The 17,877-nt window shown below is 42.2% G+C and overlaps 1 protein-coding gene and 1 long non-coding RNA gene across 4 annotated transcripts in view; one reads left to right on the forward strand and one right to left on the reverse strand.

Annotated features, from left to right (window-relative positions):
• The window catches only part of LOC125282053 (uncharacterized), a 28,376-nt gene extending 24,424 nt beyond the window's left edge, over nt 1-3,952 (reverse strand). Inside the window, exon 1 of one of the 2 annotated variants that reach the window (XR_008960650.1) lies at nt 3,871-3,952. This is a non-coding gene — a long non-coding RNA (uncharacterized LOC125282053). Of the gene's footprint in view, nt 1-2,328; nt 2,766-3,870 lie in introns of those variants that run through there. The other variant, XR_008960651.1, reaches the window with a different exon arrangement.
• The window catches only part of CMTM8 (CKLF like MARVEL transmembrane domain containing 8), a 114,563-nt gene continuing 100,419 nt past the window's right edge, over nt 3,734-17,877 (forward strand). For both annotated transcript variants that reach the window (XR_008960649.1, XM_026496848.4), the window contains exon 1: nt 3,734-3,985. Coding sequence is in view for 1 of the 2 variants with exons in the window: in XM_026496848.4 (XP_026352633.1) it covers nt 3,839-3,985 (147 nt within the window). In the remaining variant the exon portion in view is untranslated. The remainder of the gene's footprint in view (nt 3,986-17,877) is intronic.

The raw sequence follows: 17,877 nt of genomic DNA on the forward strand, positions 1-17,877 counted from the left end.
AAGCCCTGGGCCCTCATGGAATGGTCTGGGCTCCACGGACCCTTGAAAGTGCTAGGTCTCAAACTTGCTTGTTGGGTGATACAGTCTTATGGAAACCATATCTCAGATTCTGTATAAGCCCTCTCACGTATTACACACCACACATCTCCCTCGTTCCATGCAAACAGGTCACCTTGATTCCTCTATCTATTCGCTCATCCTGGCACTTTGGTGTCACTTCGGCTGTTCCTGTAGGCTCCTTCTCCTCCGTTTTTATCAATTATATGCTTCCCACAAGTCCCCACTCAAAGCTTTATTCTGCATGAAGTCTTTTATGGGAGAGTAGGGCCTATCTTTTCTTTCCTGGCTATTTTTCTGCACTTAAGAATAAAGTTGGGTTTCAATATTCATTCAATACCTCCTATAGCAGGGGGGAGGGAAAAAAGGTTCATTCATAGACCCTGAAGAAGTGGAAAAGAGAAGGGCACAAAATTAATGAATTCTGAGGCAAAGAAGAAAAGACCAAGCTTTATGGATATCCAGAGGAAATCACAGAAAAGGAGGCAAACTGGATTTTGAAGGATGCAGATTTTGAACTGTGGGTGAAGGCAGGAAGCTTTCTAGGTTGAGAGTAAAGCTGGTTATAAAGTGGTCACACCCACAGGGACATACGAAAATGTACCTGGGGCTGGAATGGGAAGCATTCTAGATGGGTTGGGAAGAGACAGGTTGGGGCACCGAATAGAGGCCCTTACAAAGTGCACAGAGGAACATGATCCTGGCTTTGAGCCTGGGATTTCAAGACGATAATTCTGGCAGGAGGAAGGAGGGGAGTTTGGATAATGGTATTATTGGAGGAAGGAATACCAATCAGGAGGATTCCAGACAGAAGAGGAACACCTGAACCTAGGCAGCAGTTGGAAAGAGGCAGCCCATTTGTCAGCATCCAGTGCATAACTGCTTGCTTGCAATTCTGGAATCTAAAAGGCTGGAAACTAATAGTTTCTTCTCAAGTTTGCAGAAAATTTATTTTATGGAAAACCTGACCTAAACTGATGTGATGCTATTTATGGTCTTTATTTATCCTACTTCATGGATTAAAAGATGGCCACCATTCTTTTCCGCTTCTCCCAGCTAGAGGTGGTATCTATTTCCCCCCTGTTTGAATCCAGGCTTCTTTTGTCACTGGTCTTGACCAATAGAATGTGCTGGAAATGATTCTGTGTAGCTCTCAAGGCTGGGCCTTAAGGCATCTACAGCTTCTGCTTTTGCCCCTCTTAGAATGTTCTGGAAGACAGTCATCATGTAGAAGTCCAGCTACTCTGAGCCTACCATACTGTGAGGACACCCAGATTTCATGAAGAGAGGCTACGCAGAAGAGCACTGAAGTGCCAGATGGGAGCCAACAGAATGTCAGTGAAGACTTTTTGGACTTTCTAGGCCTGCCCAGCCACCAGCTGAAAGCAGCCGAGTGAATGACTTCAAGCAACACCACACAGAGCAGAAGAATCTGTCAGCCAAACCCTGCCCAAATTCCTGACCCACAGATTCATGAGCAAATAAGATGGTTATTTTAAACCACTAATGTTTGGGGAGTGCTTACTATATTGCAATAGATAACCCAAATACACACTTGTGTCACTTATGTATTTTTATTGCAGAAAATGGCTGCCTTGATGAAAGTGCCACCCTAGACCTCACCAAGGGTGTTATGTAGTATATGGTCTGCGTATATTTTACCTTTTTAAATTAAAAAAAAATCTGAATTTTGAAATCCACCTGGGCCCAAGGGTTTTGGTTTTTTGTTTTTTTTGTTTTTTTGAGAAGGAATTGTCCTTTGTATTACAGAAATAGAGTTGTCTAGACTTCCTTCCTGTCTTCCTGCATTCACTAAATGTCATGCATGATGCCATAGACTTTTTCCCAGCCACCTCCTATGTGCACCCCTGATTTCCCAGCTGCATGGCCAGGTTCTCTAAAGCAGAAGCTCTCTAAAGTATCGGAGTCCCTTGGAGGGCCTGTTCAAACGAACACACCTTCTTGGGCTCTGTCCTCAGTTTCTGACTCAATGGATCTAGGGTGGGGCTTGAGAACTTGCATTTCTGACAAATTTCTAGGTGAGAGAACCATTGCTCTAGGGGATGGTGCCATTATTTCAATTTTTGTTGCGTTTACCCACCAGCGCAAGATACTCAGTAAACACTCATGGATGGGATTTCTCCAAACCCACATCTTTATAATGCTGTTGAAGCCTTAACTTTTACTCCGTGAGGTAATCCTGACTAGGCCCTAGACTTAGAAGAATCGAATTCCTTGTTTTATTAGATTCAGTTTTTGCTTTCTTCTCACCTGATAGGACCTCGTGAATAAAATGTCCTACTGGCCTCTTTTTTGATCTGTCTTGGAGCAGATCAGAGGGAAGGCTTTTCCTGTGACCTGGAAGCAGTCCTCTATGTGTGACCAAATTCTTATTCTTTTCCTTCTGGTGGTTTCCGAATAAAATCCGTTTCCTGCCAGCCTTTTACAAAAGAGAGGAAGGGACCCCCCCCCCAGACGATCCTCTTTTTTGGCGACAGGCCCAATCTCTCAAGGCCCTCATTTTACAGGTGGCACCACTGAGGCCGAAAGAGGTGGAGCCATAGGCTCCTGGTCGCAGCTGGAAAACGCAAGCGCCGTGCTGGAGCTCTGGGCTAACCTGACCCCATAACAAGCTGTCTCCCTCACCGGGGCACCCTCGTCCCCTCCCCCATCCCAGGAAAGCACAGCCCGTTTGTCATAAACTTCGCTTTGCATAACCCACACCTTTCAAGCTTCCCCCCCGCCCCCCCAAACATTCCTTCCGAGTGCGACGGGATGGTCACACTGATTCATCTTGACCAGGGACCCCAAATAACTCCCCCGTCCAGTCTCCCGGCCAGGCGCCGGCACCCAGACTCCATGAATCCGGGAGAGAGCCACTGCGAGCGCCGGGAAGAGTCTCGCCCTCGAAGCCCAGCGATTAAGTTGGTTCCTCAAATTGTTCCCGGCAGGAGGGGCAGGAAATAACGCGGGCCTTCGGTGGCGGCCGCACAGGGAGGGGGAGAAGCTCAGGCCGCCTCCCGGGCAGTCGTGGCGGCCTCCCATCGATCTCGGGTCTAAGGTCCGGCCGGGTCACAGTTCCGGCCGCTCTTTCTCGCGTTCGAGTCACCACCCGACTCCCGGCCTCTGTTGTCGCGCAGGGGCAGGCTCCCGGAGCCGCGGAGCCCCCAGGGGCCTCGCTCTGCCGGTGGCCGCGTAGCGCCAGCCCCGCCGCCAGGTGGAAGGAGACAGGTCAGCGGAGCGGCCCGCGCGAGGGGGCGGGGCCAGGCGGGCGAGCTGCGGCAGGCGTCCGGGACCCCCGCGCCCTCTCCTCCGCGCCGCCCTCCGGGTCGTCCGCCCCGCGACCCCGGCCGCGACCCGGCGCCCTCCCGGCCGCACCATCCCGGGCAACAGGTGAAGAGGCTGCCCGTCCGCGGCGCCTCCGCGGGGCGGTCCTTCTCCAGCCCGCCTCGCGCCCGCCCCTCTCCACGCCCCCTCCCCTCCTCCCGGCCTCCGCCGCCCGGCTCGGCCGCCCGGCGGTCTCCCCTCGCGCGGTTTCCTTCTCCTGCCGGACCCCCGCGCAGCCCGAGAGCCCCGCGCCGAACAACCGGGGGCGCCGCGCACTCGCACGGCACGCGCCGCGGCGGGACTGGCCCCGGGGGGCGCCCCCGGCGCGCCTCCCTCCCCGCGCCCGCCGCGTTCCCCTCCCCCCCGCCGGTGTCCCCAGGGCTCCGGGCCGCGCGTCCAGCCCCAGACGCGCGGGGGGTCCCCGAGGAGGGGCCAGCCCGGCCGAGGCGCGGCGATGGAGGAGCCGCAGCGCGCCCGCTCGCATACCGTCACCACCACTGCCAGCTCCTTCGCCGAGAACTTCTCCACCAGCAGCAGCAGCTTCGCCTACGACCGCGAGTTCCTCCGCACCCTGCCCGGGCTGCTCATCGTGGCGGAGATCGTGAGTGCCGAGCGCGCGGGGGGAGGGCGGCGGGGGCGGCGCCGGGGCACCCGGGCGGCGTGCCTCCGCGGACCCGCTGCCAGGGAACCCTTCTGGCTCCGTCTCGCCTTCTTCCCAGAGTGCACAACTCCGAGAGCACCTCTCCGGGCGAGGTCCGATCACCTTGCGCTCTTTTGGGAAAGAGGGTCGTGACCCTCAGGATGTCTGCTGGGGGAGAGACCCGACTTGCTGGGCCCTCTCGGTGATCGTGGCGTATCTTGGGAGCGGGATGCTTGGTGGGCGTTGAGTTTGTGTTAATGAGTGTCGCGGACACCTGATGCCTCCCTTGCCTGATCTCCACGTGGATTGCCTCCTCCCTAAAAGCAAAGCTTTCTAAAGCTCAGGGGGGCGGAGGGGACTTTTTTCTTTGCCTGTTTATCTCCCTGGTAGTAAAATTGAGGTGAATTAAGAAACTTTTACTGATTAAAATCTGAGGGCCTCAGCTCCGTTGAGGACCAGAAGGTTTTCTGCCTGGTGCGGTGCACATCTTGGTTTAGGCTCAGAACATTCCTGGGGAGGAGGCCTGGCATGTGCATTCTCCTCTTCATAGGACATGGAAGCTGAGGGGTCAAGTGATTTCTCCTGAAGTCCCAGCCAGTCCTTCTTGGCTGGAGCCCCTTTAACAGCTAGTGGTGGCTACCGTCTGTTGTCCTCACCGTGGGCCAGGGTCCCCTCAAGACCTTTGGATGCCTTTGTGCCTTCATATAACCCACATAACAGCCCTACCCTGTGAGGGTAGCTTCAGTTATTCCACTTTACATGGGAAGAGACGGAGGCATAGAGAGGGGAAGTCAGTCAAACCTGGGGGTGGTGGGACTGCCCTTCAGCCCCAGGCCTGCCTGACTCAAGGGCCCTGCTCTTAACTGCTAAGGGGTATCCTTCCCAGCTGTCTAACCTGTCCCCTTTCCATCACATGTCACACACATTCATTTACACATTGGTGGAGTTGAAATCTAGCTTACCTGGAGTTAGAGAATGTGAGCTATGGTGGTATAGACGTGGCAGAAGACCCAGAATTTTCTCTGAGAAGCCCCCAATAAAGCCTGGGTACATCAGGTAGCTTACTTGCTCCTGGGAAGCCTCAGACCCTACCCCAGATCTACTGAATCGATTCCCATGCACAGAAAGTTTGAGAAGCGTTGGCTCAGCTCAGCCCCCAGCTGGTTCCCTCAGCTGGTATTGAGGATTCAGGAAACCCAGTAAATCAAACGAAGATATTGGACTCACTGTGCAGGGCCCAGCTTATAGGAATTCAACAAATATTTGCTGTGTGAATGAAGTACTTGGCATGCTCCCCTGCTCCGGCAGCACAAAGCTAAAGGCAGAGATGGGGGCTTCTCGCCGCCGGGGTGGATTCAGACCAGGCATGGAGTAAAAGTAAAAAAAACAGCAAGAGAGGCTGTTTTGTTTTCTGATTTGTGATCAATATGCTCCATGTTCCACGCTTTTTCAGAAAATAGAAAAGTGAAGGACAAAATGTAAATGGCCCACAATCCCATCACTGGAAATAACCATAATGGTTGATATTTTGCATGTATCTTTTTAGATTTCAATAAATTTTTTTTAAGATGGAAAAACAGGTAGGAAAAATCACCCATACCACTCCAATAGGTTAATTGTTATTTTTGACAACATATATATGCACTCGTTTTAAAGAGTCAGTCTTAGGGGCAGGGTTGTAAGTTTGCCCCACCGTCTCCACTTTCAAATCTCTTAGAACCATACATGTTTATAATGTGTTCCTTGATTTTTTTTTTTTTTTCAGTTATAAGTATTATCCACTGGCTTCCCCCTCTGAGAGACAAGGCTTTAGTGCTCTCAGACCACCTTTTACCTACCCCACCCACCCCGTGTTATACATACATCCTTCCTGTCTCCCATTATATTTTAGGTTAGATTAATAACCGGTGTCGTGTTGACCTTAGGACACCATCGACGCTGTTCACAACTGAGCCACTGAGTAGTCTGGAAGCGCTTTTACTTTCCTTTCCAATTTGTTTCCCTGGAGTCAGTATTTTTTTTTTTTTTTTTTTTTCATTTCTTCATTCTCAAGCTGTTTAGTCACTCCTTTTACCTTAATTGTTGAAATCTCCTACCAGGCAACTGAGAGACATCTGGGATTCTATCAAGATCATCTCATGACCAGCTCTCTCTGGGAGCCTCTGACCTGCTCCCACCTGGCCTGCTCACCTGAACACAGGTGACACAGCATGGGGTCTCCTGCAGCAGCCCCCTGGAGATTCTTTCTCTGCCCTTCTCTTCTGGGTTGGGTCCCCTGCTTCTCCTGACCAGTGTCCCTCTCTGTTTTGCCGTACTCCCAGTGGGGGAACCACACGGACTTTAGTCGTTTCCTGAGAAAGGATGTATGTGTGAATTGAAATTTATGTCTTTCCAAAATATCTTGATTTAACTGTTACACATAATTAGTAGTTGGACTAGGTAAAGAATGTTAGATTGGAAATTGTTTTACTTCAGAATTTTGAAGTATTCTTCCATTATCTTTGAGCTATTATGTTTTTTGTTTTCATAAATTTCAATTCTTCATCCTTTTTTTTTTCTTTCCCTTCTAAAAGCCTGTAGACTCTTTCTCCTAAGAGATCTCTCAGATCACACTATGTGCCTTCTTCTGAGTCCATCTTCTTCCATTATACTGAGGACCTAATGTCCTCTCTCAATCAGGAAAACTCATGTATGTGTAAGGAGATTTTTTTTTTAATTGATTTTTACCCTTCTGTTTTCTTTTTTTGTTTTTCCTGAAATTCCTTTTACCCTTTTTTTTTTCTATGCATGTATTTTCTTATAATTTTACTCGTGGGTTTGTGTTTCGTGACATGCTGTGTTCACTTACCATACCGTAAGCATTTCTCAGGATCTCAGATCTCTCAATTATTATGGTTTTCTGTTTTAAGGAAGTACTGAATTTTATTTCCTCCATTTTCATGTTTCGGGGTGTCGGGGTAGCTCAGTTGGTTGGGCATCTGCCTCTTGATTTTGGCTTGGGTCATGATCTCAGGGTTGTGGGATCAAGCCCACACTGGGCTCTGTGCTGGGTGTAGAGTGTGAAGCCCGCTTGGGATTCTCTCTCTCTCTCCCTCACCCTCTGCCCCCTCCCCACGCGCGCGCACGTGCTCTCTCTCTCAAAAGAAAAATAAATAAAAGTTAAAAAAAAAAGCAAAACTAACATGTTTCTAGATTTTACTAGTATAGCCAGTGCTATAGCAATTTTCCTTCTTTGTTCCTCTTCCCACATTTATCCAGTGATTTTTCTCAAGGGAAAGTTCTTTAAAGTACAATTATGTGTCAAAGAGTACACAAGTTAAGGGTTTGTTACATATTCTGAAATTTCCACAAAGTTCTGCTGGTTTAAATTATTATCAGTAGTGTGAACATATTAAATTAAAAATACTTTTAAGTTAGGAGAATTTCTAAAATAAAAATATGAAGGATCATTTTAAACGATATATGCTTTATTGATCTAAGATACTTTTTTGTTCATCTTTTAAGGTCTAAATCAGGATGTGGCTTATTGTGGATGGCTTCTTGGTGGTAATGCAATATGGTACCACTGATTCTTTATGGGGGGGTTAGGGGAGCAGGTTTCAAACTATTGCTGTCCCCACCCTGGCATTACGATAGACCTGCCCCCAGAAGAATGTTACTTTCTGCCTTGTTTGTTTACAAATACTGAGAGAAAGAATTGCTGAGACTCTGACTTCCTGCTTGAATCTGGGAGAAATGAAATAATAGAGAACAAAACACATTGTTTCCACAAATCTGTTGTCAAATTCGCTAGCCCTGGCTTTCCCCCAGGAGTGAGTGGTCATAGTTAACCTACTCAAACACTTTGGGCTGTGCCAATGTAACATTGTGTTGAAACCAAATTGTAGTCATTTCCTTCCGTTTCAAGTTTTATAACAAGCTAGAAGCAATCCAGTACTTGACCTGTGACTTGTAGGATGCTGTGATCTTATGACAATTACGAGTACTTGAAGAATTGAAGTGATTTGTCAGAAGCTGAGTTAATTGCACCCTTCCTGTTATTGGTGACTTCAAAATGAATTACAGCATCCGTATAATAATGTTAGGTCACCTTTCATATACTACTGTCATGAGCGGGCTTAGGTGGGAGAGGACGAATAGAGTTTACTGAGAGCTGGAATCTAAATCATACTATCCTGTTGAATTCTTAAAAAAAAAAAAGAACATAGTTTCCATTTCATAAAAAAATACCTAGTCTTTGGAGAAAAAATAGAAAAATGTAGTTAAGAAAACCCTCCTGTAATTCTAGCCCCCATGGTGGTTCCTAACAGGCATGGTACTAGGAGTGGATAGGATTTAAAAAAAAATTTTTTTTTTTTTTTTTGGTTATTGTAATACCTGAAGCTTCTATTGGTGTTTAGTGCCCTGGGGGTCAGGGTCGCTAAATGTCCTGAAGTGCTTGGGACAGTCCCCAGCAATGAATTGCTTTACCAATTGCCAACAGCACCACTGTTAAGAAACTCTGAGTGCATCACTATTTAGCACTTGGAATAAACCATTCCAGAATTTTTCAAGTGGTTATGTATCATTTATCTGTAATTTTTTTTTTTTTTTTTTGATGCAGTCACTTGTAAACTATTCTTTCTGGCCATCTGTGCTGGATATCTCCCATGTCCCTCAGATCCACTCTACACCCTCCTCCACTCTGTTCTCCTCCCTGAAGGCTAACTCGCGTGGACTGTCTCAAGGGGCTCCCCTCTGATGGGTCACTGGATTCATCAAAAGTGGTACCCGCAGGAGGCTACGGGGTGAGAGGAGAGCGGGTTCTGGGTATTCAGTCCCTGGGACTCCTCCCTGCTGACTCTGAGCAGCTTGACTGTCCCTCCGTGGAAGGCGGGCTGTCTGGCCGCCCCTCCGCACAGCTGTTTTCCCTGGCTCTGATAGCCCGTCACTCCCAGCTGCTTCCCATTGCCAGGCCCTGCACTATCGCTGTGGTTTTCCTGCACCCTGCTTTATAACTAACACCTTTATTAAACTCAACTCGGATGACCCAGTCTGCAAGTGCCGGGTGTCCTGCTGAGCCCTGATAAATGACCTTTCCTCATTAATAATTAATTTCTTAGGACATTCTTAATGGCCACATAGTATTCCATAAATATCCAGGCTCCTCGTGTTTAGGGTATGTCTCTTTCCTTTATTTATTTCGTTTAATTTCTCTCTCTTTTTTTAAGATTTTATTTATTTATTTGGCAGAGAGAGAGACACAGCCAGCGAGAGAGGGAACACAAGCAGGGGGAGTGGGAGAGGGAGAAGCAGGCTCCCAGCGGAGCAGAGAGCCCGATGTGGGGCTCGATCCCAGGACCCTGGGACCATGACCTGAGCTGAAGGCAGACGCTTAAGGACTGAGCCATCCAGGTGCCCCTGTTTCTTTCCTTTATTTATTTATTTTTTTAAAAAAGATTTTATTTATTTATTTATTTATTTGACAGAGATAGAGACAGCCAGCAAGAGAGGGAACACAAGCAGGGGGAGTGGGAGAGGAAGAAGCAGGCTCATAGCGGAGGAGCCTGATGTGGGGCTCGATCCCATAACGCCGGGGTCACGCCCTGAGCTGAAGGCAGACGCTTAACCGCTGTGCCACCCAGGCGCCCCTCTGTTTCTTTCCTTTAAACACATAACAAACTTCCTTTATGCTAACTCTTTCTGGTGGTTCTTTAACGTTTCCTAAGGATGAGTACTTAGAATTGAATAAAAGGTCTATGAATTTTCTTTGAAGTCAAGTTTATTGAGGTATCCAGTAAAATTCACCCTTTTTAGTATAGAGTTCTGTGAGTTTTAGCATATGCATTCTTAAAAAGCAGTTCTATGGAGACAGATCATAAAATCGACCCTTTTAACGTGTACAATTCAAGGGTTTTTAGGATACTCACAGATTTGTACCACTATTTTAGAACGTATTTGTCACCTCAGAAAGAAACCCCATACCTATTAGCAGTTACTTCGTATTCTTCCCTCCTCTCAGCCCTTGGTAACCACTAATCTACTTTCTGTCTCCATAGATTTGTCTATTCTGGACATTTCACGAAAATGGCCCTATAATATGTGGTCTTTTCTGTCTGGTTTCTTTTACTTAGCATGATGCTTTCAGTGGTCATTCCTGCTATCGTATGTTTCAGTACTTCATTCCTTTTATTGCCAAATATTCCATTGTATTATATATATATTATTTTGTTTATTCATCAATTGATGGACATTTGGGTTGTTTCCACATTTTGGCTATTTTGAATAATGCTGCTGTGAACCTTCATGAACAAAGTTTTTTTTGTGGACATATGTTTTCACTTCTCTTGGGCACTTACGTAGGAATGGAATGGCTGAGTCATAGGGTAACTCTTTGTTTAATATTTTGAAGTGCTGCTAGACTGTTTTCAAAGTGGCTGCACTACACTACTATCCCGCCAGCAATCCGAGTTCCAGTTTCTCTACATCCTCACTAAGATTGTTTATTTTCTGTCTTTTTGATTCTGGGGTGTGAAGTGATATCTCATTGTGGTTTTGGTTTGTATTTCTCTAACGACTAATGGTGTTGAGCAGCTCTTCATATGCTTATTGGTCATTTGTATATCTTCTTTGGGGAAATGTCTATTCAAATCCCTTGCCATTTAAAAAAATTATTTTATTGTTGAGTTGTAAGAGCTCTTTACATATTCTGGATACAAGTCTTTTATCAGATACATGATTTGCAGATATTTTTCTTCCATTCTGTGGGTCGTCTTTTTGCTTTATGTGATGGTGTCCTTTGAAGTGCAAAGATTCTTAATTTGATAAAATCCAATTTATATATATTTTTTCTTTTGTGACTTATGCTTTTGATATCATATCTGAAAAGATTTTCTTAATCCAAGGTCCATAGTAAATCCAAGATTTACTTTATGTATTCTCCTAAAAGTTGTATAGTTTTGTCTTACCTTTGAGTCTCTGATGCATTTTGAGTTACTTTTATATAGTGTGTGAGAGGGGTCTAAGTTGATTCTTTCCCATATGGATATCTAATTGTCCCAGCACCATTTGTTGAAGAGACTATTTTTCTCCCTTTGAATTGTCTTGGCACCCTTGTCAAAAATCAAATGTAGTGTAAGGATTTACTTCTGGATTCTCAGTTCTAGTCCATTGATTCTGTGTCCTTTTGCCAGTCCCACACTCTACTGATTACTGTAGCTTTGTAGAAAGTTTTGAAGTCAGAAGTTGTGAGTGCACCAAATTTGTTTTTCTTTTTTCCAAATTGGTTTTTGGCTATTCTGGGTCCCTTGCATTTCCATATGAATTTTAGTATCAGTTTGTCAATTTCTGCAAAAAGGGGCAGCTGAAATTTCAATATGGATTGTGTTGAATTTGTAGATCAATTTGGGGGATATTGCCATCTTAACAAAATTAAATTTTCCAGTTCATGAACATGGGATGTCTTTCCATTTAATTATGTTTTCTCTAATTTCTTCCAACAATATTTTGTAGTTTTCAGCACACAGGTCTTGTTTTTCTTTTGTTAAATTTATTCCTAAGTATTTTATTCTATTTGATGCTCTTGCAAATGGAATTATTTTCTTAATTTCATTTTCAGACTGTTCATTGTTAGATCATAGAAATCCAATTGAGTTCTGTATCCTTGATCTTGTATCCTACAATTCTGATGACCTCATTTATTGGTTCTAATAGTTTCTTTCTTTTTTTTTTTTTGTGGTTTGGCATATATGTTTTTAAGACTTTAGATTCTGCTGCCAAGTTGTACAGAAAAGTTTATACCAATTTGCATTTCCTCTAGTGGTGTTTTAGTGTGTAACAGGGTTTGTTTCTGCAAATAATCAAACTTTCTTTTAATATTTGCCAATTTTGTTGGAGTGGGAGATACTCAAAATAATAAAAACTAGTTTGGCATAGACACCACTAGTCAGAAAGAACATCAGCTGATATTTAGGGGAACCCTGGACATGTGAAAAATAACAAATTGTTTTTATTTGCATTTCTGTGATTATTAAAGATGAATATTTAAAATATGCTCATTAGCCATTTATTTCTTCTTTTGGTAACTGCTGGTTTTTTTCCTCCACTTAAAACATGGGCTCTTTCTTTCTTTAAAAAAAAAAAAATGTTTTAAAGATCTAAAAGAGAGAAAACGGAAATGAAAATTACCTCCCAGGAGAGAAATAAGATTGGTTTGGTGAATGTGTTTGAATGGGTTGTTTGCTTTTTAACTGCTTATCTTTTTATAGGTTTACCTTTTTTGATAACAAGAATATATTTATGAGTCAATGGAAGTAAAGAAGCCTACAGCAAAGAATAAGTGCTCATTGTAAAGATAAATTTCAAATCATTTATATATAGAATGAAAACTGAAAGTCTCTGCTAACCTATGTTCTTTATTCCATCCCTCATCTACCCACCTGCCTTGATGTACTTACCATTCACATTTCTCCCAGACCTTTCTCTGTATATATGCAAATATACAGTATGACACATATACATGAATGAGCATGTTACATATATTCTGCAACTATTTCATCATTTAATAATATCTTGATCTTTTTCTATATTCTTTGTTGATTTGTAAGTTTCCTATATACTATGGGTATTAATTTTCTCTGTTGCTTGTTAATAGCATCAGTCATGCCATTTTCATCAAAATACATTTCTAAGTTGCATGAAATCTAAACTGGTATCTTTGGGGCACCTGGGTGGCTCAGTTGGTTAAGTGTCAGACTCTTGATTTTGGCTCAAGTCATGATCTCAGGGTCATGAGGTCATGACCAACATTGGGCTCCATGCTCAGCGTGGAGTCTGCTGGAGATTCTCTTCCCCTCTCTCAGCCCCTCCTGCTGCTTGTATGCTCTCTAAATAAATAAATAAATAAACAAATAAATAAATAAAATCCTTAAGCCTTTGTCTTTATTTAGCCTTCTAGGGTTTACTTTGCTTAAACATGGCTTCCCTACCCCCAGGATTATGCAGATATTTGAAGAAAATATAGGAGAATTTTTTTTTACTGTTAAAAGTATTTACTATCTTAAGCTATAAGTTCCTTTTGTGTGTGATTTCACTTTTTTCCCCAAATGGATATGTAGTTGTCTCACCATTAATCATATCATATTCTCATATATATGTAACTATTTCTTGACCCCAATCTGTTCTATTTCTGAGTCAATTCCAAACCCTTTTAATTACTGTAGCTTTATCATGAAATTTAATATCCAGTAGAGTCTTACAGATTTTTGGACTTCTTTACTATTCTTGTATATTTACACTAATACAAGTGATTTTCAGAATCAGTGTTCCTTAAACCACCTTACAACTTTGAGTTGTATTAAATTTATAAACTAATTTGATAATTTAATTATGTATAAATAAATTAATTATAATATTATAAATTAATATGATATTGAATCTTATAACCTAGGAATATTGTATCTCTCTAGTTATTTGGGTCAGTTTATGCTTTTGGAGTCCTAAGTTTTTTCCAGATGAATCTTATGTATTTTTTTTTTAAGATTTTATTTATTTATTTGAGAGAGAGAGCATGAGTGGGGGGAGGGGAAGAAGGAGCGGGACAAGCAGATTCCCCACTGAGCAGGGAGCCCAATGCACAGGGCTCAATCCCAGGACCCTGGGATCGTGACCTGAGCAGAAGGCAGGCACCTAACTGACTGAGTCACCCAGGCATCCCCTTATATATTTCTTACTAGAATTAAGGATTCTTAATTTTGATAAGGGAGATTTGTCAGAAATTAATTGGCTTTATCAATTCCTGATTATTTGTGGTATATAAGGAAGCTGTTATTTTTCTTATTTCAATCTTGTGTGTAGCCATCTTATTTGAGTTACTAGTTCTAATAGTTTTATTTATTTTATAAGTAAATTATAGTAGTATCTGTAGATAAGGATTATTTTCTTTTTCCTTTTTTTAAGATTTTATTTATTTATTAGAGAGAGAGAGAACACAAGAGAGAGAGCACAGGAGGAGGAGAGGGGCAAAGGGAGAAGCAGCCTCCCTGCTGAGTGAGGAGCCCAATGCCGGGCTCGATCCCAGGACCCCAGGATCATGACCTGAGCCAAAGGCAGATGCGTAACCAACCGAGCCACCCAGGCACCCTGGATTGTTTTCGTTTCCTTTTTATATTTATACTTTTCTATTTTTTTCATTATTGCATAGGTTGGGACTACCAGTGTAATGTTGAATGATTGGGGTGATACGAGTGTCCTTGGCTGGCTCATAACTTTAGTTGGGCTGTTTCCAGTGTATTAATGATAGTACAGGTTCAACTGTAGGTTCTGGTAGATATTCTTTGTTGAGTTAAAGGAGGCAAGTTTAACTTGTACCTATTTTAATCAAAAATGATTGTTGAATTTAGAAGATAGGATTTGGGGGAAGGAGTGTTTATCGTTGTGATCATCCAGGGTTTTGTTTCCCTTAATTTGCTAATGGAGTGAATTATATTAGGAAACCTAATGTTGAATTATTCTTGTGATCTTGGAATAAAGCTCTACTTACTTATAATATATTCTTTTAACTTTCTGTTGTATTTTAAAACTTTTTTTTTACTCTTGAATTTAATTTGTTAATATTATATCTGGTTGTTTCTACACTCATGTAAGACCAGCCTTTTTGATTCATTTGCTGTGATCTATTTTGTTTGATTTTAATATCACCATACAAGCTTTTTTGGCTAACATTTATCTGTTACGTTCTTGTCCCTTTATTTTGAATTGAAGTGAGATTCACAAAACCTAAAGTTAACTGTTTTATTTAAGTTCTTATTTTAATTCCAGTTAACATACAGTGTTATATTAGTTTCAGGTGTACAATATAGTGATTTAGCAATTTCACACATGGCCTAGTACTCATCACAATAAGTGCCCTTCCCAGCCCCCATCATCCACTTCACCCATCCTGTTACCCCCTTCCCTTCTGGTAACCACTAATTTGTTCTCTCTAGTTAAGAGTCTGTTTCTTGTTTTGTCTCGTTCTCTCTTTTTTTCCCCCCTGTGCTTGTTTGTTTGTTTTGTTTCTCAAATTCCACATATGATTGAAATAACATAAACTATTTTAAAATGAATAATTGAATGGCATTTGGTACATTCATAGTGTTGTATAATCACCACTTCTGTGTAGTTCCAAAACATCTCATCTTCCCAGAAGGAAACTCTCCCTTTATTTTTCACTTTTTTCTTCTTGTTATAAGTACATCTTCTATACTCATCATAGAGCTAAATTTTATTTCTTTACCCAATCTGAGAACTTGTTTTCAACATGGAAATTTTATCACATTTATATTTATTGTGATAACTTATTTAGAACTTTTAGTTTTCCTTATTTTTTCCTCTAGTGAATGAAATTGTAAATTCTATTTTGTTTGAAGTTTGCTTTTTAAATTTTAATCAATGTACCTAAACATATTTTTCTAACTACCCAGAAAATTAAAACCATTCAAAACCTCAAAACCATTCAAAAAACAATACTGTCCTCCTTACCTATTCTTTACCATATACTTTGTGTTAGGCAATTGTTTCTGGACTTTTAAAATAATGCCTTTATTGAATACAGTTTCCACATTAACTCATTTAAAGTGTGCAGCTCAAGTGACTTTTAGAACATTCACAAAGTTGTACAGCCATCACCACAATCAGTTTTAGAACATTTTCAGCGTCCATTCCCAAAAGAACCCCATACCCATTAGCAGTTATTCTCCATTTTCCCACAACCTCTCCCCACTTGCTCTAGGCAACCACCAATCTATAATCTGTTTCTATAAAATTTGCCTAATTTGGACATTTCATATACATGAAATCCTATACTATGCAGTCCTTTGTGACTGGCTTCTTCACCTAGCATGATGTTTTCAAGGTTCATCCATGTTGTAGCATGTTTCAGTACTTTATTTCTTTGTATTTCCAAATAAAATCCATTTTGTGGCTATATCACATTTTGTCCCTTCATGAATTTATGGACATTTAATGGTTTTTTCCCTACCTTTTAAGTATTGTTAATAATGCTGCTAAGAATATTCATGTAGAAGTTTTTGTGTGGACATATATTTTCATTTCTCTTGCATGTATTCCTAGGAGTAGAATTGCTGGGTCATGTGAAAACTCTACATTTAACCATTTGCAAACCTACTGACTTTTTTCCAGAGTGGATGCACTGATTTATAATCCCTGCACTACTTTTTAGTTATTTTTAAAAGATTTTTTAATGAATTTGTTTTTTAAGTAATCTCTTCACCCAGCACAGGGCTCAAACCCACAGCCCCAAGATTAAGAGTCCACTGACCAAGCCAGCCAGGCACCCCTTGGCACTACTTTTTAAAAAGTTGATTTCTTAGGAATCGTTTCTTGCTGGTTGTCTGAAGCTTCCCACTCATATGACTGAACAACTATTTAGACTTAACAAGTTTCGATTTTTTTCACACTCTTTTGTCAAGTTTTTGTGTCACTTACTTTCTTGATTTATTTTTCAATTTCCAGATAACTCCTTGAGTCATTGTTTTAGAAAGAGTTTGAAGATGGTAACCTTCTTAAATTATTGCACATCTAAAAATATTTTTCTTTTAGCTTCATACTTGGGTGATAATTTGGTATAAAATTACAGGTCTTAACATTTCTTTTCATTAATTCTTTGAAAACCTTGCTTCGTTGTCTTCAAGCATCTGGTATGGTTAATAAGAGACCTGATGGTCTGGTAGACCCTAGACAGGCCTGTGAGGTTCAGTCCCTCCCAGGCCTTGTCCATCCATGATTGTGCATTCCCACACACTTAGCTGCAGCACAGCCTTGCATGAAGTGACTTGCACATTGCATTACCCGTGAGAACGTAGAAGGATGGCATTGGTGGTATAGCAAGAAATTGTGGGTGGAATATTGTTTTATTGGAGTGAAATGGTTTGTAAAAGGTAGTTTTGCAACCATATCTGGTAATTATTCTGGAGCTTCAGGTCATTGTGGTTGGGAATTAAAGAAGATTGTTAAACCCTCACTTGGAGTCTTCTGAGTCCTGATGGGGTCTCTCCCTGGGCAGGCAGAGTGCTGTTGCCCCGACCTGGGATTGATGGAGAGGACCGGAAGTCCCTCTCTCAGGGCAGTTCTGGCCTGATGGCCCCCCGTGTCCCCTGCTGAGAACATGTCCTTTGCATCTCTTGTAGGACATAACCTTTGTAATATTTAAGTCAGAGCGCGTGTTTGCCCTCGGCTATAAACCCACTCCTCTGTGGGGATAATGTTCTTATTTCCTTTTAAGCAACCAAATGTGTTGTTGTTGTTTTTGATCTCCATAGAAGCTTTGACAATTTTCTCCCTATCTTTAGAGATCTGTAGAGATGACATACTTTACCACTGTGTGTCTAGAAAAGCGTTCTTTATTTATCAGCCTTCATTGGACTCTCTCTAGCTAATATCCAAATCTCTCTTCAGCACAGAGAAACTTTCTGTATTTCCTGCATCTGTTCTGTTTTCTCCTCCCCAAAACTCTTTATTCAATCCAGGGATTCCAGGAGAGATTAAACTGTCTTCAGCATCTCCTTGCTTCCCCCCACCCCAAACTTTCCTTCTCTTTGTTCCTTTTCAGAGTTTTAGAGAAATAACGGTTCCAGCCCAAATTCAGATTTTCTGTGGAGTATGTTCTTTTGGGCTTTGATATTTTGAATTCCTAACAGTTTGTTATTCTTTTTCGTTTGTAGCCTGGTTGCTTCTTTTTTAATTGAATCATTTTAAGACCCTTTAGTATATTTGAGCTTTGTTTGCAGAGAGACCACTTCTGCTTGTCGAGTCTGTTGGCTCGTTCTCTGGCTCATTCCCTCACTCATTTGGTGATTCATGTTTGTCGGTTTGTA

The sequence above is a fragment of the Ursus arctos genome, unplaced genomic scaffold (assembly GCF_023065955.2).
Source record: "Ursus arctos isolate Adak ecotype North America unplaced genomic scaffold, UrsArc2.0 scaffold_20, whole genome shotgun sequence".
NCBI lineage: Eukaryota > Metazoa > Chordata > Mammalia > Carnivora > Ursidae > Ursus > Ursus arctos.